Below are 22,947 nucleotides of genomic sequence, written 5' to 3' on the forward strand. Positions count from 1 at the left end.
ATTGCAGATAAATTTTTAATGGGTATGTTATGTATGCTATTTTTTATGCCATATAAAACAACGTACCCGTTTTCGAAACAATAATTACACCTTTCCTGTTTTTAGAGAGGTGTAATTACTGCTGTTTTTGATTTCTGACGTCTATCTCTGGGCTAGATTTAGAGTTTAGTTTGGAGAGAGAGAGAGAGAGAGAGAGAGAGAGAGAGCATCTTTCGGTTCGGGTTTGGAGCCAAATAGAAAGAATGTAGTCTGTTGCTGACTGCTGATTGTGGTAGGTTGGTTTAGCAGGGGCGAATACTGGTCTTGAAATTCACGCTTGCTCTTGTTATCATTCAGGAAGTGAGAGGTGTGATTGAAGTCTGATTAGCGGAATAATGAATTACTGCCCATTTAAAACTATGTATGTATTTAGAAATGTATGTATATTTAATCATACAAATACAACATTTATTTTACAAATGATATTCTATCTTTATCAGTTTAACTACTTTTGAATCCAAATTCTAGCCTATGGTTCTTCTTTATGAACTGGTCAATAACATCGTCATAAAAAGTTGGTTGTAACTTAATTTTCCCAAGCAATACGCACACTTGTAAAGGCTGGCTGAAGCTCACTGGCCAGAGCTACGTTGACTGCGTATGGCCTGTGTTCAAGTAACAGAGTGCGACGTGAAATGGCTATACGCGCTTATGAAATCACAGTGCTGCTGCAAGGACCTGGAAGCTCCTACAACCGAGCAAGCCAAGGTAGCTTTGACTAGACGAGCAATCATCGGCTTTCGATAATTGCTCATCTAGTCAATAATTGAGCTTTGCGATACACAACGCAAAGCTCAATTATTGCCGCGCAAGCTTAAGACGTCTTCTGTCTACAAAAATAAAAGCCTAAATGGAATGATTATAAATGCATGCATTTATTAACAAATAAATATTACTTCTTTCTTAATGAGCATGCGCAGCAAGCATGGAGAATTCGCCCCTGTGGTTTAGTATTCGACATGATCACAGTGATGTCTGTCTTGAGTAATGTATTGGTGTGTACAAAGTTTTGGTATGGAGTCTTGCAGTGCGGGGATGTTTTACATCTTGTGTTAAGCAAGTCGTTGAGTGTCGACCACGTTTTTTTTTTTTTTTTTCTCTCGGCGCGAAGTTTGGCCGTTAGTCGATTCCTTGTTTGTTTATATAATATTTGTGTTTTTGTGTGTCGTGAGGTGATTTTTTAATCTCTTACAAAGATTATTCTTGAGGACAATGCTGTGTAGTATTTCGTTGCTTATCCAGGGGATCGTGTCTGTTTGCTTTCTTTTCTTCAAACATTTTAGGTTTTGTATATTTCTGTACAACGGAAGGAAAAGCTTCATAGAAAGTAATTGGATCCTCTAAAATAAGCAATCTCTTCCAGTCTGTATTTTTTATGAGGTCGTGTATAATGTATTTTACTGTGATGGTAGAGAATGGTTCGCTCTGTAGAATTCTATTGCTCGTGTTTGTGGAGCAACTTGGACTAGTGCTGTGGAAAGTGATAGCTATTAGTGAATGATTCGCTATTTTTGTTGTTATTAATGATTATGCGTATGAGTTGTAGGCATTCTTATGTTGATGTGATCGATGTATGATGTTGCAAGTGTTTCTCTCTATTTCTTCTCTTGTTGGGTAGCTTATTGTCAAGATAATACTGACAAGTATATCTAGGTGGGTATTCTTGACAGAAGAGATAGGATTTAACGTATTGATATTAAGGTCTCCTATTAGAATAAAGCGGTCTATTGTCTGAGTGGTGATACAATTTACTTAGATTTCTACACATACCGACTACTGAATTAGAAACCATTATGCAGATGTAAGTAAAAGTCACCTCACGTCTAGGCGATTATTTAAGGATGCCGCTGGTCAGGAATCCTCACAATGGAAAAAACAAAGGATCTTTCGGAGTTCGATTTTGGGTGCCTGTCTGTATGAGGTCGTGATTTTGAAAACAGAAAAGCTGATATTTTCTCAAAATGTGTGATATCCCGGACGTTTAATCAGTGGAAAAATAATCCACGTTACTTGTTTAAGAAGCTTAACTGTTGTCCTAAGACAGTTTGTCAGGAACAAGATCACAGTAGTCTAAGAAGGCTTGTACGGACAAACAGAACTTTCTATGTGCATCAATTGACAGAAGCATTTGATGAAGGCTGTTCCCGACCCATACCTTACCTGTGCAGGGAATTGAAGAGGATCGATATCGATATTTCCGAATAAATAAATAATAATTTTTTATTGATTTCTAAAATATTTACACATACACAATAATCATCTTTAGTGACATTCCAGCTTAAAATTTTTAAAAACGTGGTTCATTTTCTACATTGGATTTCAATTAAATTTTTAATAATACTTTTTTACCTCTATATTTACAACAGGTTCTTCTAATATTAAAAATGAAGATTATGCAGAATTTTTTGTATAAAATAATAATGATAATGATAATAATAATAATAATAATAATAATAATAATATTTTTTATAGAAATTACAAAATTTAATGATTTAAAAAATTACAAAAAAAATCAGCTGATGCCTTTTTATTCCCGTATAAGAAGTAGGCGAGGCCATTTAGCCATATCTAACTTTTTGGAGACTGAGTAAGCAGTTCAATCTCCACTGGTAGCCAATCAGAGATAGCTGGCCCAAGGCTATCGCTAATTAAGCAGCACACAGTGAAGAGAGACGGCTAAACAAGTGCCATTATTTCGTGGTCCCTAAGCCTAACATAATATATTTATTGTCTGAAATAATGTGGGTTCTAAGCTCAATTTTCTTGAGTTTACGAGACGAAAAACCCGAGTTTCCGGGAGAAAAAACCCGTGCCAGAGATCGACTAACTTGGGAACTGGTAGAAAAATGGCTTAGAAAAATTTCCTCTAGTCGCTGACTAGATTCGAAAGCAAGTCTTCCTTCGTGCGGTCAAGCGCCATGGTGTGCAAACGCCACATTCACTGAGCTACATAGGCTCTGTACATATGATAATAATAATAATAATAATAATAATAATAATATATTTTTTAAATTATAAATATTTTTTAAATTATATTAAATAATATATATATATTATTTACATTATTTATATTATTTATATATATTTTATAAGATACTGTTAAAAATATATATATAACAATACGTTATATATATTTTACAATTTTTGCTTTTAATTTATTTAAGCGCGGTAACTACAGCACTTCAATGTAATAAATAATTATTTTTTTCCTTTCTGTTGATCTCGGTTGAGATGTAATATCTCAGCTTGCATCCTAGAAGCTTTTTAATAATCTTATCTGAGGATGACACCGGTTAGATATTTTTTATTGATTTGATTGCTGTGTTGGAAGTAGGCTGATGCTGTGAGGTCAAAGGAATGATCTGAAAGGTCTGATCAAAATGAAATTGCCGATATATTCTGGTGTTATTACATCTGTCTTGATGGTTCACATTCATTTTTGTTGTGGTCTTCGTTTTGAACTAATTAGGAGACTTTTTTTCACTGTGGCAGCCTTTCTATGTCTTCTGAGCTTTCAATTTGTATCGGCTTTGAAGTTTGTGACTTCCTCAAGAATATCTTGGCGACTCTGTTCCACAGAAATTGGTAATTTGTTTCTGTTTTTGCTTTTCTTGCTTGATACAACAGATTCCAGTTGAATGGTGTTAAATATTCGAATAGGAAGATTGGTGTATTGTCTTGCAATGCGTTCAAATCCTTGGCAACTGGATTTTTATGCCTGCTGGCTTTTATAAGATTGTCTTGTGGACTTGCTTGTAAGACGAACTATAACTGGTGCAGGTCGTGGCAAGTCTTGGATTTTGCTCTTCCTAGGAATCCGATTTACGGTCTGAATGTCGTTAAACTGTAGGGGGTTATCAATTGCATGGCCTACATCTCTGAGGTTTTCTGTAGGTGCAGTTTCAGGAAGACCGTTTATTACAAGATCTTCTTTATATTGTTGCTCATTTAAACGTTCGTATTGCAGTGTTAGCGAGTCTAGTTCTTGACAGAGTGCAAATGTCTCATTCATCAAATTGTGTTGCCTGTCGTTGCCTAGTGCGTTGTCTTTTACCGTTTGCAACACTTCTATCACTGCTAAATTATTATGTTTGACCAAATCGTCATATTCGCTAGATTTTTTTTTGTTATTTGTTCGTTCTGTTTGTCAAAGAGTTCTTACACAAGACCTACCAAGCTGGATTTTATAGTCTGTAGACCGTTTTCTATTAGTATATTTAAGGAGTTCAAATTATAGGACTTACGTGTATTTTTTTGTCTGTTCAGTTCATCGTCTGATTTTGCCTTTGGTATAATCGGCTGCGTCGTAGGTGGCTGCCTTAGGTGCGTTTCTTTGTTCTCCTTGCATAGTAGGCACATCCATTTCTCGCGTGTTGCATTGGATTGACGTTGCCCGGTGGTTTCTGAAAGCCTGGTACATGTAAGGTGTAGAATCCGGCTGCATTTCCTACCGGTTATATGATTTCCGTCGGGCGATAAATCCTTCAGGCATTTAATGCACCTCATGACTCACCTTTCATCCCTTGAGCAACTATAATGTGATTGTAGAGATGACGACGTCCTTTGTTCTTCGCTCGTTGTTGACTATGGTCTTCTCTGTTCACCTTTCAGCACTTCAAAATTTGGTTTCTTCTTAGCCGATTTTGGTGAATTTTATATCACTGTCTTCGGCATGATTGGTAGAGTTACTTGGGAACACTTTGAAATTATTAATAATAATAATAATAATAATATTTTTGACAATGACAAGGTTGATTATTACACAGACTATTTACGTATATGCAGGGCTTTTTTTCTAAATGTAAGTTTACCGGAACTGTACCATCCAGCTCATAACACAAGAAAATCGAAACATACCAGGCATTTGAAGCTTTCGTTCTTTTACTTTTGGCAAATTGATATTGTGTATATCAAATAGAAAAAAAACATTAAATATTAACGCAAAGATGAAAAAAAGTTTAAAAAATATCTTAATTTTCACAATAGCTTCCAAATTGGGCTCATCACACTGGTGCTGCCATCTTCCCGAGTTCGTTCCTTACTCTTCGTGTCTGTTGCTATTTGTCTGCCTTTCAGGAACCAGGAATTGAAGTAAGATAAGGGTTGAAAAACAAGCAGAGGAGGCCCAACCAGCTTGAAGATTTTCCATTCACGGTCTACATTTGTAGAGAAGCTCTTGTCGGTGTGATAATCAGGTTCACCTGAGAAAAGCCAGGCTCACATTCAGCAGTAGAAATGGGGATGCTGTTGATAGTGTTTATTAACTACAATAGTGCAGCAGGCATTTTCTTCTCTGTCAGAAATTCACAAAAACCTCTAACATCCTGTCGTTCTGGAATTCTTAGCCTCTTACAAAAACTGTCTACTTCAGTCTCACCGAAAGTAACATTCCTTTCAGAACCGTCTAGCGAACATTCTGGATACAACACTTTTGTTCATCTGGAATTTGCATCTCTTCTGCAGATAGAAGGCGATTTTCCATTCGTTGTTTCAAGCAGTCATAAAATTTTGTAAGATTAAGAGCACGATTCACATTTTTGTTCGACTGGTTACCCTCTTCTCCAAAGTCACTCCTTTAAAGTTCAGATTTTCAAGTGCTTGTGCAGCTTTATGATAAAAAGGCCCACTATTGACTTTCCTGTTTTCACACAGCCGAATCTGCCTTGATATACTGCTATGAGCTTTGTAGAGTGTAATGTCCCTTGTTTGCAGTTCAACACTTAGCTCTGACAATTCTTGGAGAGCATCACACATCAATCCAAGATTGAAAACAAAATCAACACTTGTTATTTTCTTCAAAAGGCCTTCATACATAACTCTTTCAAACTTGTATCTGTTTTCATCTCTTGTTTTGCTGCTGTAAAATGAGCCACAAGTGATTCATAATATTAACACACCGCGGAAACACTTCTAAACTAGAAGCCACCCAACGTGTACTTAAAACTTCTAATTTTGAAGATTTCCTTGTCAAGATCTTCAGCTACTTTGCCTAAATCCTTGACATTTTTGGGTGACTGGATAGAGACAGTAAATTTGTAAATAAATGACGTGAAGCGGTTGATTTGTTCTGGGAAGTCTTTTTTTACAACATCACCAACAGAGAGCTCGGGTGTATGGTTGGCACAATGCCAAACCAAAATGTGAGGATAACGTTCCTTAATCGAAGCCACTACTCCTTTTTTCATACCCAATATCACAGCTGCTCCATCACATGCAATGGCAACAAGCTTTTTCTTCGAATAATCATCATGAAATCCCAATTCATTAAGGGTATTCATCAAGCTACGGAAAATACCTTGTGCGGATACATTTTCTAACTTTACAATGTGAATATAAAAATTTGTGCGTTGCTCCACATCAGGTAGCATTTTGCGTACATATATTATTAATGATGACAACTGGCTAATAGTGGTGCTTTCGTCAATCAAAAGAAAACTCTCACAATTTGACTCTATTATTTTTTTTTTAAAGTATTTTTTTCATTTCAGTTCCAGTATGATTTGCTATATTCATACAAGCATTTGTAGAATGTAGAATTCGACCCATGTCACTGCCATTCAATTCTTGGAGGTCAATTTCTGATTCAAAGTCATTGAAGGCCTGGGTTTGCAACTTTATATGTTGTTCTGAAGATTCTACAAGTGATTTCTTTCTCGTGTTCAAATGCTTTTGAATAAGCTACCTCTAGTTTTCGTTCTTTTGCAGATTCTATAATTTTAGCGGCAGCAATGTGAGCTGAACTGTTCTTATGATCGTGAATTTTTTTACGTAGTGAAGTCATTTGCTCTTTTTTATTCCTACCATAACGAGAAATTTGAATAATTGCCCATGGCTTTGAAATATTCATACCTTGCTTATTCCTTTCTACTCCCAAACTTGCGACTTCCTTACATATTTTATAGCCAATGTTTTATTCTCCACCAACAGCCATTCATTTTTGTTGCAAAAATCAGTTTTTTGTTCTAGAGTCCAACAGTCGGAAAGATCGTCTTGTGCGTCTTTACTCGTCGTAGTCGTCGTTGTAGCAACCGTAGCAGCCACGTGTTTTATCCCTCCAGTTTTTGTATCGCTGTCTCTATCGGGTGTGTTTTTTCCCCATCACTATCACTACACTTACTGTTCTCGAGCTTTAACTTTTTAGTTGCGGGAGCGGAAGAGAAGAATTGTGCTATTTTACTATTCATCGCGTAAAACTGGTGAAACTTCCATGAAACACGTTAACCTCACTCACTCACGTTGTGAAAGTGCGACTCTACATGCGTAGAGAACGTCTGCTTGTATGTTTGTTCACACAGAAGTTCCGCTTCCGATAACTACCGTAACTTCCGGCCGACTATCGATTCTAATCGAAAACTTCGATCTTCGAGGTTCAGTGTCAACAACACAAGATGGCAGTACCAGATTGGATGAACCAAATATGACCCTTGATTTACGTTGTCAACGACCATAACTGAGAATTTAAAATGAAGACAGTCCTAGTTTTGAAATAATTATAAAATATGTTTTTAGGGACCATTAAAGTCCTAAAAGTTTACCGGAACGCGTTCCTGACCGTCCCGGCTGAAAAAAGCCCTGCGTATATATATTTGAGACATATTTCCTGTACAGTACAAGGATTAAGTACGTGGATTCAGTATTTATTTCTTTATAAATATAATTATAGATTAAAAATAAAGGAATTAAATATTTATCCACCGTATGGATTGACATGAATGTGCATACAATGCAGTAATACAACTCACAGTTCAATAGTAATAATAATAATGGAATGATTTTACATTAACATGCATAATTTTCTGCATTTTGTCTTCTGTGCTTTTTTAAAAATTCAGTATACATATTGAGTAAAATTATTATTATTATTTTTTTTTTTGATATACTCGTTTGTTTGGGTGGCATTTCTGCTTTCTTCCTCGAAGCCAATAATAATAATAATGTTAATAATAATAATATTTTTATTTTATTTTTAATTTTTTAATTGATCTCTCAAATATTAACATATATACAATTATCATCTTGAGTAATATTCAGTATATTATTTTACAAGGTTCAGCACTAAGTTCTACATATATTTTTCACAATAATGAGATTTTAATAATAATGACGATAACATAGTTTTTTGCTATTTTTAAAAATAATCACAGTAATAAGTTACAAATATATAGTTCCGAGTTGCACTAGTTAAATAATATTACATGTTGTAGTTTATTTATTCATTTATTTTTCCCCCCAAAGTTTGAGAAAGTGTGATTATAAAACAGTATTTACACACGCAATTAAAATATTATATTTTCTGATTCTCACAAACATACAATGTAAACTCATTATTTACATAATTTTTTAAATAATAATAATGTTTTATTACATTATTTTTTCATGTTACATAGTAATATTATATTAATGATATTATAACATAATTTTTTTTAATATCAGTACCTTCATTATTGTTATATACTTTACTGACTGTTTTATTACATAATCTACATTCTTTGATTATAAGGATTACATGTAGCTGAGTGATGCGAGTTAATCCCACCTACTTCGAAGCTTGGGTTAGCTTTTATGAAGAGAGTGGGATTTAGCCCTCACTATTTATGTTGTTGTTACTGTTTATGTATGGGATGTAGGCATTGGATGCTGGTGATTTGTGATGTGTATATTAGTGTTAATGGTATATTACCTTTGCTGGTATATTTTCCACAGTTCGTGTTTTAATGTTCTGTAGTTATCTACGTGTTTTAACTTTCTTGGTAGGCTGTTGAGTTGCATGGGTATCTGATGTGATCTCAAAAAAGAACCGAATGAGTTGTTGAAGGGTGTAGGGATATAGAGAGTTGTTGTAAGTCGTGTATACAATATGTGTCTCTGTTGTTTCGATAGGTGATGTTGAAGTAATTCCTTATTAATGTTATGTAGTGTTTCAGGTTTTTAATGCTCAGGATTCTGAGTATCGCCATGTGCTGGTGGGATATCGGTTGTTGAGTGTAAGATTCCAAATCACTGGTGACACAATTTTCCTGTGTACTGTTTCTAATTTTGTTAGGTGGCTGATGTGTTTGCATAGTGTTATACCGTATCTGAGTAGGGATTCGCAGATACCGTGATATAGGAGTTTTTTTTTATGTTGGGTGGAATAATGTCTTTTACTTAGAAGAGTTTTGCTGCGATGATCCGGAGTTCGGTATGGTGGTATTATGTTTTGTCCATTTAAGGTGGCAATTTATATAGAGACCAAGGTATTTTTATGTGTTACAGGTTTGATTTCTGGATATTGGCAGGAATTTTTGTTGTTAATGCAGCGATATATGTGACAGTGTATGGATAGTGGTGGGGGCGCATGATTCTTGGGTTGTGTATTATCACCATCTGTGTTTTGGTGCAGTTGATTACAATTGCGTTTTGGTAGAAGTATGTTGTGATTTCGTCTTGTTGTGCTTTGCTGAGAGCCGCGTTGATGTCTGTGTGGATTGCTAGTAGTGCAGTGTCATCTGCGTACTGAAATATTTGACTTCGTATGGTCATGTTATGAACATCGTTAATGTATATGTTGAATAGAGTGGGTGATAATGTGGCACCTTGAGGAACACCGTATTTTATTTGTATACCCCGACTGTGACATGTACCTATTTTCTGTTACTTTTGTTCTGTTTGAGAGGTAGTTCCTGAACCATGTATGCAGTGTTCCTCTTATATCTATTGAGTATAGTTTGGTAAGTAGTACGTCATGTTCTAGTGTATCAAATGGTTTGGTTAAGTCAAGCGGTATAAGGACGGCGTACTTGTTTTTGTCGAGATCTTTGTTTATTGTGTGGGCGATGTCTTCTAATAAGGTAATGGTGCATTTTGTTTTCTGAAAGCCGTATTGGTTTTGTGAGATGATGTTGTACGTCTGTAAATAGTTCTGTAGTCTGGTGTGTGTTATTTTTTCTAGAATGTTTGAAATGACTGGTAAGGTAGCTATTGGTCTGTAGTTTTGAGTATCGTTTCTTTTACCATGTTTGTAAATTTACGTAATTATTGCAGTTTTTATTTGTTGTGGAATAAGGCCAATGTCGAATATTATGTTAACGAGTCTCAAAAGTATTGAATTTATTTGTTCAAAGTGTGTTATAAGATCCGTGAGTCTTATTTTCTCTATTCCTGGAGTGGTCTTTGGTTTTAGTTGTAAGAGTGCTTCTTTCAGTTCCTGTTTTGTTACGGGTGGAAAATATATAGTTTTTTGTTGACCTCGTGTCGGTAGTTTTTTGTTGCTTGTTGGTAGTTTGTCTTTTTTGAGTTGTGTGATATTGTTTGTGAAGGCATGGTTGAATGAGTTTGCTAGTTTCTCTCGGTTTGTGTCCTGACCGAAGCTTCTTGCAATAAAATCTTGTGCTGAATTTTTAATTTTTCGAGTTACTAATTCGTTGAGTGTAGCCCATGTTTGCTTAATGTTATATTCCATGAATATTTGGAAATAGTAGTGTCTTTTTGCACTACAAATTTTTGTTGTTAGTTGATTTCTTGTGTTTTTGTATAAGGTTTATAAATGTGTGTTACTGGGTGACTTTTTGAGTTTTTTTCCATAGATTTTCTTTTACAGTAATACTATTTAGTATGTCGTCATTTATCCATGGATTGTTGTCTGTGTGTCGCCTCGTTTGTGTAGGCATTATTGTTTCTTTGTATATTTCTGTGAACTTTAATTGAAAATTCTCGTATTTACGGGATCATTTAATTTAAGTAGGCAATTCCAGTCAGTATTTTTTACATGGTTATCGACAATGCTCTTTATTATTATGATCGATTTAACCGGACACCGAATTAGAAATCTTTATGCAGATTACGTAAACATGACTTATGCAGCGTATATGCAAAATACTTGGTCATGTGCGTCACTTCGTGTTCTAGAAACCTATTTAAGAATTCTGCTGGTCACAGTTGGATCACAATGGGGAAAACAAAGGTTCTTTCGGAATTTGATGACGGGCTTATTTGCTGTCGTCTGAGAAGGCTTGTACAGACAAACAGAACATCCTGCCCTGCATGCAGCAATTCACCGAATCATTTAATGAAGGCTGTTCCCGACCCATATCTCATAGAATTATGTTTAAGGAATTGAAGGGTATCGGTATTGGCAGCGGCATGTCTGGACATAAAATAAAAGTTTCTAATTCACTCGCTGGTATGTGCATATTACCATAGTATTAAACATTGTGTTAACTTTAACACCGTATTCATTGATCATATTAATTTTAAGCAGTAAGCAGTATTCGATTGATTACACTTGCTTAAAGTAATTGAAAGACTAACAAAATTTATCAGTTGGAAAATAATTAATATATTTTTGTGTTCATAATTTTATAGAATATATCTTCTGTAACTGAAGTAGAAATGAAAGAAATGGATCCCGTGGTAAGATTATTAAATGTTTAGTTATGATTCTTTTTTAAAGAAGATAAAGGAAAAACATGTTTTAATTCAATTATCTTTTTTGGTTATAGGTGAATTTAGAAGCCAATAATGATGTACGAACTTCGATTTTTTTTTTTTTTTTTTTGTGCGAGATTTCAAGTAATTCAGTACATTCTGCTATGTAATATGTTACTAAATACCAGACTGTAATGTATTTCTATTTCACAAAGGTGGTTTTAAGATAAAAAAATATACACGATTAGAGATTACCATTGATACTCTGTATTCAGTGGCTGAATACAGCTATATAGAAAGAATACAGATATATAGAAAACCCGCTCGGGTGCTTTGGTTTCTACCAAGTGGACATACCAAGGGAAAGGTTATGATTTTGTTTGGAATTACACAGAAGCAAATATGGTTACGAAGGCCAATACACTGTTTGTTGCGTGTTTTCTCCAGTCAGTCTGTCTGTTCTGAAGTAACAAAAACCCAAGTTAGAGGGCAAAATTCTGCCAAGTCCGCATGAGATAGATAGTTGACATTTAACTGAAGACGCTTAATAATGTTCTACTCTTCTTATGTCTTTTCGCGCCATAACAAAAACTTATTCTCAGTTTTGGTAGTGCAGCTTCTGAGCGTGCTTAATGCTGATCCTAGGTTTTCTGATTCATCGGAAAATGAATGACCGATGAATAAGTTATTTTCAACAAGTTGCCAACACAAATCTCACCCCTGTTAAAGGAGAGGTAGTCAAACAGCAAATACCTTTATACCAGAGTCGACGTAGTTCAGTCGGTTCATTCGTAGTTCATTCGAACTTTTGGTTCGAATTCCATTTGGTTCGAACGGTACACGGAATTCGAACCTTTGGTTCGAATTCCATGTAAGGCCAGAAGAACCTTTATCAAAATAGTGAAGGTGAGTTGGCTTATGTCATATGAAAATAGCATGTTTTTTTCTCCTGGACACTATAGATTTTTGGAAGTGTTCTCCTGTTGTTAGTTTGTCATTTAAAATTACGTCTAGATTTGTATTATTCAAAATGAAGTGGATATGGAATACCACATTATTTCTTAGCCGAATAAGAAACTCAAAGATAGGAAATCTAATCTAAGAGTTTCATGCTGAATATGGAAAACTATATAAAGATTAGCGAGTCCAAGCGTAAGCCAACACCTGGTAGTGCAATGCTAGGGCGACTCGTAGTAAAGGTGGAGTAAGCTCCGATCACTGTTCTTAGTATTTTCCCATAATGTAAAACGCAGTTCCTAGGAGATGTATTACTGTTTTACATTATGAGAGAAGGTCACTATCCAGACCGGTTTCGACGTTTTTTGAGGTCTCATCAGTGAGTAGGTAGACCTAGATGTAATACTAAGGTTTCAATGGTCAGAACGTATATCTTTACTGTACGAGTTGCCAAAAAAGGTGCACAAATACAATTACTGAAATAAGAGCCAACAGGCTTCACTTCGGCGAAGTAAAATTATTCAAAATTAAGCAACATTATTTCTTAGCCGAATTTCTTAATTTTGAATAATTTTACTTCGCCGAGGTGAAGCCTGTTGGCTCTTATTTCAGTAATAGTCTAGGTTTGTATTATAGATAACTCAACCTTCATTTGAAAGTCTCGTATAATTATTCTTTGCGTCCCAAACATTCTAACTCAGGTTTTGTTTGTTAACAAAGAATATTCTCTTTCCCGACTACTTACGAAGGAGCTAAATGAAACGATAGAGTTGATGTAACTTGAAAGGGAGCACAGTCTCGGAAACCCTATTTTTCTGAAAAACACAATGAAGAATTTCTAACTAATGAGAACGCATCTGGATTTAAAACAGCTGTGAAATCATTTAAGCATGAATTCCTCGATTAATTATGAGATTTGGAGCTTGCTGAAAAAACGTCCCTTGAACTCGCCGAACTTTCCCGTTGATTGCGTAGATTTTCAATAGAGTTGAGATCAGGGCGCTGTGGAGGCAAGTCACGTGTGGTGACGTTCATGTCCACAAACCAAGCAGTTATAGCAGCAGTCTTATGACACGGTGCATTGTCTTGCTTTGTGGCAATTCGTTAGAAATTCCACAAAGCAGGAAACAGTGCATTGTCTAAAATGTTCAGATACCACAAATAGAGGTCCAAAGCAGGGCAAATAGGACCATATCTTCACAGCGCCATCTCCGAATTTCATATTTTGGGATTATTGACTCTGATAAGAGACGTTCACCCTGCATCTCCACATCCACTTGCACGGTAGAGGATGGCGCGATACGTTTTCATATAACACAGCTTTCCAAGATACCAAGTCCCTTATGTTATTTCGGATAAGGTGGGAATTGCATATTGCAGTCCTACCATGGAAACCCATGTCGGAAGCTTCGGTTCTGAATATTTTTGTTCAGATTCGTGATCCAGTCGATGTTCGGAACTCCATGTTCAACGTGTCGGACAAAAAATGGCGGTTTTTCATATCATCCTTCGTCGAACTCTATGGTAACGTTCGGTGGATGCACAAATCTCATTATGGTATCACTGATACCATAATGTATCAGTGATAATGTATCAGTGTATCACTGAATGCTGACCTGGGATGGCCCAATTTGTCAACAGTTTGCCGCACAGATAGGCCTAAAACATGGTATTCGACATCGCAGCCATTTAATCCGGACATAGTTACACTGACTTGAGAGCATCATATTCCTCCAGTTTATACTGTCTTCAAACACGAGACTCGTTACATGGCATCATGCATATTGCCCATGTAACTGTTCGTTGACTTCTTTCCAAGCAGTGTATTTGCCAGGCCAGAGCTTTTTCCACCAGAAAAGGTGCGTTTTTAATCTCGCACAAGAGCCGAGAACACACGTAATTAATGGACCCAATAGTCTCATAGTATTGGTTGCTTTCCGGAAATGGTTTTGTTTGCTGCCAAAGCGAATTCAATTCTATCCATTTAAGTCACCCGAAGGGGAAAAAAACCCTATGTTTTCTTTCGTGGTTAAATACTTGCTATTAACTACATTTTACAGTTTGTGAAGACTGCATATTATTGTGATATAATTGTTGCAATTCTTTTTCTACCATAGTTTCAGAGATATTTAATTTCTTGCAAGAGAAAGGCTATTAAATTAAGTTTTTTATATTTCTAAGGAGAAGCATTTAAATGGAATTTGGAATTGTCATGTGCTGTTGTTTCAAGTATGTATTGGTAGAAAAAATGTTTACAATACTATTATCAGTACCAGTGGCACACTCAGGATTTAATCTTTGGGGGAGGGGGAACCGAGTTGAGCGGAGAAAAATATTTTTAATGCGAATTCAATAAAAATTCAGTAGGTGATTATAAAAATTTATTTAAAGAATAAAATTCAGTGTTTTTTCTTTTTCATTGAGGGTGCCAGTAGCCCCTTGTCTCCCCCTGAGTGCGTCACTGATCAGTATTGCGAGAGAGTGTTTTAGCAACGCTGATTGCCAGCCTATGCATACAATGGGAAGGAAGTGAACACATTCACATATTTTCTTTCTTTCTTTCTTTATTTATTTTTTAAATTTTAAGGTATTAAAAAAACTTTGAGTTATCAGTAATTAACGATAGATTCAATCTTGACACAACACACCCACCCATCCATCCACACACGTCTGTGTGTGGGTGTGTTGTGCATATACACTGCTTGGAAAGACGTCAACGGAACCCCTCCCCCATGGAAAAGGTGCTTACGTGTTTGTAGCCGGTATAAATTGGAGGAACATGATGTTTCCAAGTTACTGCAACTGTGGATGGGAGAAATAGCTGCGAGAAGGGAACTAACCGAGTTTGAAATAGGCGTTGTGAAAGGATGTTGCAGGCCTATCTGTTCTAAAAATTGCTGTCAAATTGTGCTATCCCAGGTCTTCCACCGGGATTCTAACCACAGCCTGTAGGTTGGAGCGCGGATACGCTAACCACTCTGCCAACCAGTCAGGCGAATGAGCGACCTGATTGATAGAGTGACACAACTAGTGACAAAACTCAAAATTCTTAATTTTTTAGTTAATACATCATTTGAGTTATTACACATAAATTCTTCAATTCTAAAGAAACTAAATTTAAAACACAAATTTTTCTCATTGATTACCGAGAACCAATTTGTTTTCCCGTTATACTGTTGCAGCCAGTGAGCGATAAGAAGTCTATATTTGTAGAGCATAACTCTCATAATAACTTTCGCTTGATATGATAAAATAATTTTTAGAACACATTGCTATAGATCAGCGTGTATCCTTTTGTTACGATATGTTATTATGTTTCCAGAATGGATGCACAGAACCATACTAAGGAAAAATTGAAGCATTTTATTTAAAACTGATGTCATGCTGAGTGTCGAATCACAAAATTCTGTGTTCGAGAGCGACTGAAAATCTGCAGTGAACGCTTGTCAAACCGAAAAACTTTATTAGCACAAAGGCCTTTCTTCATTTGCACTCTCAATCACTTAAGCACTGAAATAAACAAGATCGCATACAGAGATCTGCCAAGATTAATTGGTAGTCTCTTTTTTATTAGGCATTTTTCCATTCCACGTTTCTTCTTTAATTGTAGCAAGTTTATATTATTCTTATAATACAGCATTTCTTCGTCTTATTTTATTATATTTATTTTTCATTTTAACTACTAATATCCAGAAAGGGAATTAGGAAAAAAAATCGCTAGAAGATTTCTGTATTTATATTTTTATTTTTTCCTTTTATTTAAATGTCTTCATTTGTATTTCACGTAGTTCATCGTTTTTATTTATATTATATATTTTATGAGGAAGTTTCAATATTAATTATAAATAAATAAACAAATCCATTAAACAACCGAATTTGCGCGATTTTGCATCGTTCTCTGGGGGACAGAATGCTAAGTGAAGAGAGCGATTATGCACTCTCTTTCCCCAGACCGAGAGAAGGCATCACACAGGCTTCGTAGGGTAGTGCTATCAATTGAGGAATGGCAGAAGGACTGGAAGCATAGGGAAAGTATAAACACAATTCGATTTCTGCATGTCACTGGTAGAGGAAATTAATGGGTAAGTTAATAGAAGTGAGTGAGTGGAGCAAACGTTACTTCAAAGAAACAGGTTTGGATTTGGTCCGATGCGTTTGTAAAATATCACACGATGATTTACATTTCTACGAGTGGGTGGTTCTAGGCTGCCAGTTAGACAGTTTGATCTTGCACCCTCCAGTGATTTCCATTTTTTCCGACCACCGGATTCCCAAGCGATTTGAATTCGAGGCGATGTGCAGTAAGCTGTCATTTTCTGGTTACGAAGATTTTACGAACTGAGATTGCTTCAATTTCTTCTATTCTTGATGACACAGTAAGACAAATGCCGAAATATTTTGACGACTTTGTGGAAAAGCAATACGTACCAAGCAGTTAAACATACTCGTATGTCTATTCCGCCGAAAGACCTTCGCATAAGTTTAAACATATTTAACCCACACACGAATGGTCACAAAACGTATAGCAGATTATTGCAGTGTGTAGACAAGTCTATAAGGGCAATTTCTTTCTTTTTTTTGGGGGGGGGGGAAATGATGGTCTGCTTCATAGGATCTATTTAAAACAAAGAAATCAATTACAAAATATTTTGTAAATAATGACATCCACTTTTCAATTTCTTAAACTGACACCCACACTATAACAAAAAATCAAACACACTGATAACAGCAGTGTAAGATGCTATCATTATGGATCACTTCTCCTTCTGACAATGAAATTTAGCCTTTTACCTTGGGGCATTCTTTCTTAACAGAAAGACATAACATTTGATTATCTATGTACGTACAGTCAGGGGAGGCTCGTGCAGCACCCCCAATTTTTCTCGATATATGAATATATTTATTAATTGATTTATATTTGCTTGAAATATTTAATTTTATCATCAACAATCCTAGACAATTCTCTTCTTTTGTAAAAAAAAAAATAATAAAAATCCATCTTGTAGCAATTAGGAGGGCGAAGGTCGCTAGCGGCACTGTGTTTTCCATCGTGTCACATTGCTACGCGCGCAAGCATATGCACGTCATAGTGAGATGTGAGCTATTAGCGTAATGTGGCACTGTCTGTAGCGCAGTTTCACTGTTTTTTATATGCAGTTTGCGCCAGTAGTAGAGTGTTCGTAGGGCTTATCGTGTTTACTCCGTCTCTTTAAATATTTGGACATTAAAATTGAAGACATAACATTTGTTATACTAATTTGTAAGTAATTTTGAATTATTCTAAACTATAATTTTATCGATAATGAACAATATTTTTTCATGTTTAATTTTTTTTAAAATTTTTACCATAATTTTGATATTTAATCCAAGCACGTATACACTGTACTTACAGTGTGTATTTCGAAAGTTGCAGCACCCGCACGATTTCAAGCCACGAGCCGCCACTGCGTACGTACAGTACTTTCCAAATATTTCGTGGCATAGTACGAACATCGCAAACTGGTAGTCATATGAATGCGTATTAAACAAATGACTAACGCCACTGAATTTGTTATGGAAAGAAATTATAAGTATCTAGACTATTGATATCCTAAGCTCTCAACCACTTGTGAAACACTGAAAGGTCTCAAATGGCAAATCATTTCATGTCTACTTGGACATAAAAAGAATAATTGTGAAGTATTTGTTAAGCAGTCCTTTTCAGAATTTTCAATGTCAGTTAGAAAACTCTTGGCTCTATCTTTGGCGTTTTTAATTTTAATTGATACTTCTTCCCCCTCCCCTACAGAATCAATTATTATCAATATATACTCTAAATTTCACGTGAGATCCTATGATGCTTGATTATATCCAGGTTTTAGTTTAAAGACAAAAACGCAAATATAAACTGAAAGTTCAATAAATAAAGAATACATTTACTTCTTTAGGTAAACATTACAGATGAAACTGACACTTCTTCAGCTATGAAACCTACTGATGCTGCACCAGACATTATGTATAAAATCAACGAAGTACCGCCTTGGCATCTATGCATCATTCTTGGAATTCAAGTAAGTATAATTATTCGCAAAATTTCATAAGAATCAGAACTAATGTTCATCTTTATTCATTTCTGGTATTTATCTAAAATTAACATTATGAAATTCAGACACAATTTGTAATGTTCTTAATCACGCGGGATTCAATAAACACATATCCACCCTGTTTCTGTGTGACTTCAAATGACTTTCAAATCCTGTTAATTTATTTGTAGTTAATAATCACAGAATTATATGGTTCATTTCAGTGACTGTTCTCTCTCACTCTAAGTTTGCAACTTAAAAACAATGCTAGAATTTTTTGTAGACGTTTTTCAAGTATTTTAAAGTTATCTTTAAACAAAAACAGCGATGATTATACTATAATTTATATTTAATTAAAACGTCAAAATATTAATGATGGATTCTGCTGCGACTTCAGTAAAATATAAGAAAATACAATGCTCTCTCTCTCTCTCTCGCGCGCACACACACAAAGACCAAATTAAATGAGCCCACATGTAAAGTGAAAAGGTTGTCTTTACCTCCTAAATCTATGATAAAATGCTATCTGCTATTTTTGCTATTGGAGTGCAGTGAAATATCGTCGTGATTTCATTATGCACCTTTATAGTAATTGATATGACTAAATGAACACATTGCACAAACGAAACAAAGGTTTGAATAAACCACGAAATTGCATGCAGTTTAGGGATAAGTAAAAACTGTTCGTATTATCTCATATTATAAAACAGAGACTAGTAGGCTAACATACAATTGTAGAAGTCATTATTACTTGACTTGCCGCGAATTACGATTATACTATTGTGAGCGTTGCAAACGAAGTCCCTAATTCACTTTATGCTCGTACGTATGCTAACTGCGTATTAAATGTTATTTTGCTGTTATACAGCAAATAGACTAGAAAGAGTGATTCGTGCATGCGATAAAATTTTCGTTTTCACTAAAAAATACTGTAAACGGAAATGCTTAAAACGAAGATCACAAAAATACTTCATATTCTGAGAATAGAAATGTTCTGAAATTACATGAAGCATAGAGCTGTTTGGAAAGTCTATAGAGTTAGGTAAAACTACTTCAGTTGTAAGTTAAGCTGAAAACATGGATGTATATAACTCGAAAAAATTGGAAAATCAGAGCAACTCGATTCTTTTCCACTATTTTTACACACTTTATTGTGTGAAGAGAGGAATGCCATGGACTCTGTGGCATAGAGGAACGAACTAGTTTATGTAATAGTGTCGACCAGCACTTTTACTCATCTTTGTATGCATTCCAAATATTTCAATGCCTCAGTCACAGAAATACAAATTAAGTAACGAGGCTTCAGTCATGCTTCAAACAAAACGCTCATATAGTGTCCGAAGGAAAGATCCTTCGGACACTATAAGAGCGTGGAAATGTTTAAACATATTGAGCATGGAAATGCTTCAAACACAAGCAGAGAAATGCTACGGAAAAACGAGCACAGAAAACCTTCAAAGACCAGAACCATGAAATCCTTCCAACACCGCAACCACGTAAAGATTTCGAACACAAGCAGAAACGCTTTAAACACAAAGAGAGAAATATTTCAATAACAAGGTTGCAGCAATGCTTGTAACAGTAGTTACAAAAATTCTTTAAACACAACGCAGAAATGCTTTAACACTTTCATTGCCAAGCTGAAAATTGGAATTTCGTGTGGTGGCCAATTTTTTTAAACTGTTTTATTTAGTTAGCGACGTCCACGCGATAACGCGTGATCGGCCGTTTGGTGAGAACTCGCATTGCGTGATCGCGCGATATCGTTCATTTCCAAGCTGAAAATTGGAATTTCGTGCGGTAGCCAATTTTTTTAGTTTTCATTTAGTTAGCGACGTCCACGCGATAACGCGTGATCGGCCGTTTGGTGAGAGTTCGCATTGCGCGATATCGCGTGATTGGCAATGAACGTGTTAAACTCAAGAAGCAGAAGAATGCTATAAACAAAACATAGATATGTTAAAAACACAAACACAGATTTCCTTCAAACACAACAAGCACAAATATATCTTTCAAACACAACAAGCAGAAATCCTTCAAACACGACAAGAGAACAAAAATGTCCCAAAGATTAGAAGCACAGAAATGATTCTGACATTGGAAACAAAAATGGTTCAAACAATATAATCATAGAAATGCTCCAAACACAAGGAACACAGAAGTGCAACAATGACTACAAGCACAGAGATGCTCCAAACATTAAAAGGACAGAAATACTTTAAATACTAGAACGAAGATATGCTCCAAACAGAAGCATAGAAATTCTTCAAACCAACAAAAGCTCAGCATGCCCTCGTACAGGAATGTGCAAACACAATAAACATAGAAGTACTTTAAACACAAGAAGCAGAGAAACGGTCAAATCATAGAAATTCTCCAAATACAAGCACAGAAATAAATACTTCATTCATGAGGTACACTGGTTCTTTAAACAAATTGGGACACAGAATTGTTCAAACAACAGGAGGAATGCTTTACACAAATGCAAAATCACTGAAATGCATCAAACCCAAGGAGGAATACAACATAATTTACAAACTACGAACGCCCAAATCTTTCAAAGCGAGTACACATTGAACTGCTTCAAACATACAGTATTCCTATTGACAGTGCAAGTACAAAAATGCTACTAACAGGACATGAACATAAATTCTTCATACACAACTAGCAGAGAAATTCTACTAAAAGAAAAAAGCACAGAATTCTTTAACCACGACTAGCAGAGTCATGCTGCAAACATAGAACTGATTCAAACATATATTCAAACGTGTCAAAGGCAAGAAATGCAGAAATGCTTCAAACACAAGAACAGAAACGTAACAAATCCAAAAGCATAGAAATGCTTCTAGCATTCATTATTTATACTTGAGCTTCTCATTTCACACTGAATAAAACACTAGTGAAATGTTCACTGAATGCTCCAAACACTACAAGCCAAGAAATGCTGTAAACGCAAACTTACAATTGTTCCAGACAAAACAGGTACAGCAATGCCCCAAACACAACAATTCCGAAAATATTCAAAGATAACAAACACAGAACTGATTCAGACATAGGAAGTACAGAAATATTCCAAACACAAGAGGCAGGGAAATGTTCCAAACATTACAAGCACAGAAATATTTCAAATACAAGTATAGAAGTGGTCCAATCACAACCACAAAAATGCCGTGGTCGCAATAAGTTGAGAAATGCTTCAAACACACCAGTCATGAAACTGATCCAAAGACATCAAAGAAGGAAATGCTTTTAAAGCAACAAGCACAGAAAATAGTTCAAACATACAGAAATGCTCCAATCACAAATAGCACAGAAATTGTCCAATGGTAACAAGCACAGACTTATTCAACTATTATGAATACTGTTGCTTTAAACAAAGGAGAACAAGAAATACATTTACACAACCGAAATGCTTATTATTAGTAATGTAGAGATAGAAAAATGCTTAACAGTAATGCAGAGACAATTGACACAGAAATGCTTCAAAAAACAGGCTAAGAATTGCTTCAAACATCGGAAGCACAGGAATACTCCAAACACAAAAAAGACAGAAATGTTTCAAACGTCGCAAGCATAGAAATGGTCGAACATCGAAAGGACAGAACAGATATTCTCCATATACATGTATAGATATACTCCAAATACAACAGTCACAGAACATAAGCATAGGAAGCACAGAAATGCTCCAAAAAGCACAAAAATACTTTAAACACTATGCACATAATTCTCCAAATGCAACAAGCACATAAATGATCCAAAAACAACAATGGATGGTAGAAATGTTTCAAACATTCCAAGCACACACAACTACTGCAAACACCACAAGCACAAGAAATCCTTCCGAAAACAAGAACACAAGCAACGAATTGCTTGAAATATGCTTTATCTATACTCGAGCTTCTGACTTCACAGTGAGAATGAAACACACTCATCAAATGGTCACTGTATTCTTCAAGTATCATAAGCACAAAAATGCTTCAATCATAGCAAGTAGAGAAATGCTACAAACATAACAACAAAACAAATGCTCTAAACATAACAAGTCCAGAAAATGCTTCAACCATTCTCCAGGGGTGGCCCCTCGTTCTCTCCCTTCCTGCACTGGTCTTTGAAATGTCATCAGTATCAATCTTGTAAAATCCCTTTAATAATTTATATGCTTCTATCATATTCCTCTCCTACGTCTATCATCTAGTTTTTGGAGCCCACAGATCTTCAATCTATCCTCGTAGGGAACATCCCACAGACCTGCAACAATCTTTGTAACTCGCCTCTAAATCCTCCCACCATTTTTTCATCACCAAGAAATTCAGGTGACCAGATCTGTGCACAATAGTCCAAATGCGGTCTTATTAATGCCTTATAAAGTGGAACAATGACTTCCTTATCCCTGCTTGTTAGTGTGTTCTTCAACAACCATTTAATTCGTTGTAATGTTTTGGCAATCTTTTCAATATGTCCTTTTAAACTTAATTTTTAAAGT

At 35.5% G+C, this 22,947-nt stretch overlaps 1 protein-coding gene across 1 annotated transcript in view; it reads left to right on the forward strand.

The window, feature by feature from the left end:
- LOC150098015 (solute carrier family 23 member 1) overlaps positions 1-22,947 on the forward strand; it is a 133,488-nt gene that overhangs the window by 53,748 nt on the left and 56,793 nt on the right. The window contains exons 2-3 of the mRNA XM_090406187.1: positions 11,383-11,430; positions 18,330-18,452. Of these exons, the coding sequence (XP_090262313.1) occupies positions 11,383-11,430; positions 18,330-18,452 (171 nt within the window). The remainder of the gene's footprint in view (positions 1-11,382; positions 11,431-18,329; positions 18,453-22,947) is intronic.

This window comes from Typopeltis vanoorti, chromosome 16 (genome assembly GCF_054136105.1).
Source record: "Typopeltis vanoorti isolate ZY-2024b chromosome 16, IOZ_Tvanoo_1.0, whole genome shotgun sequence".
In the NCBI taxonomy this organism is placed as follows: domain Eukaryota; kingdom Metazoa; phylum Arthropoda; class Arachnida; order Uropygi; family Thelyphonidae; genus Typopeltis; species Typopeltis vanoorti.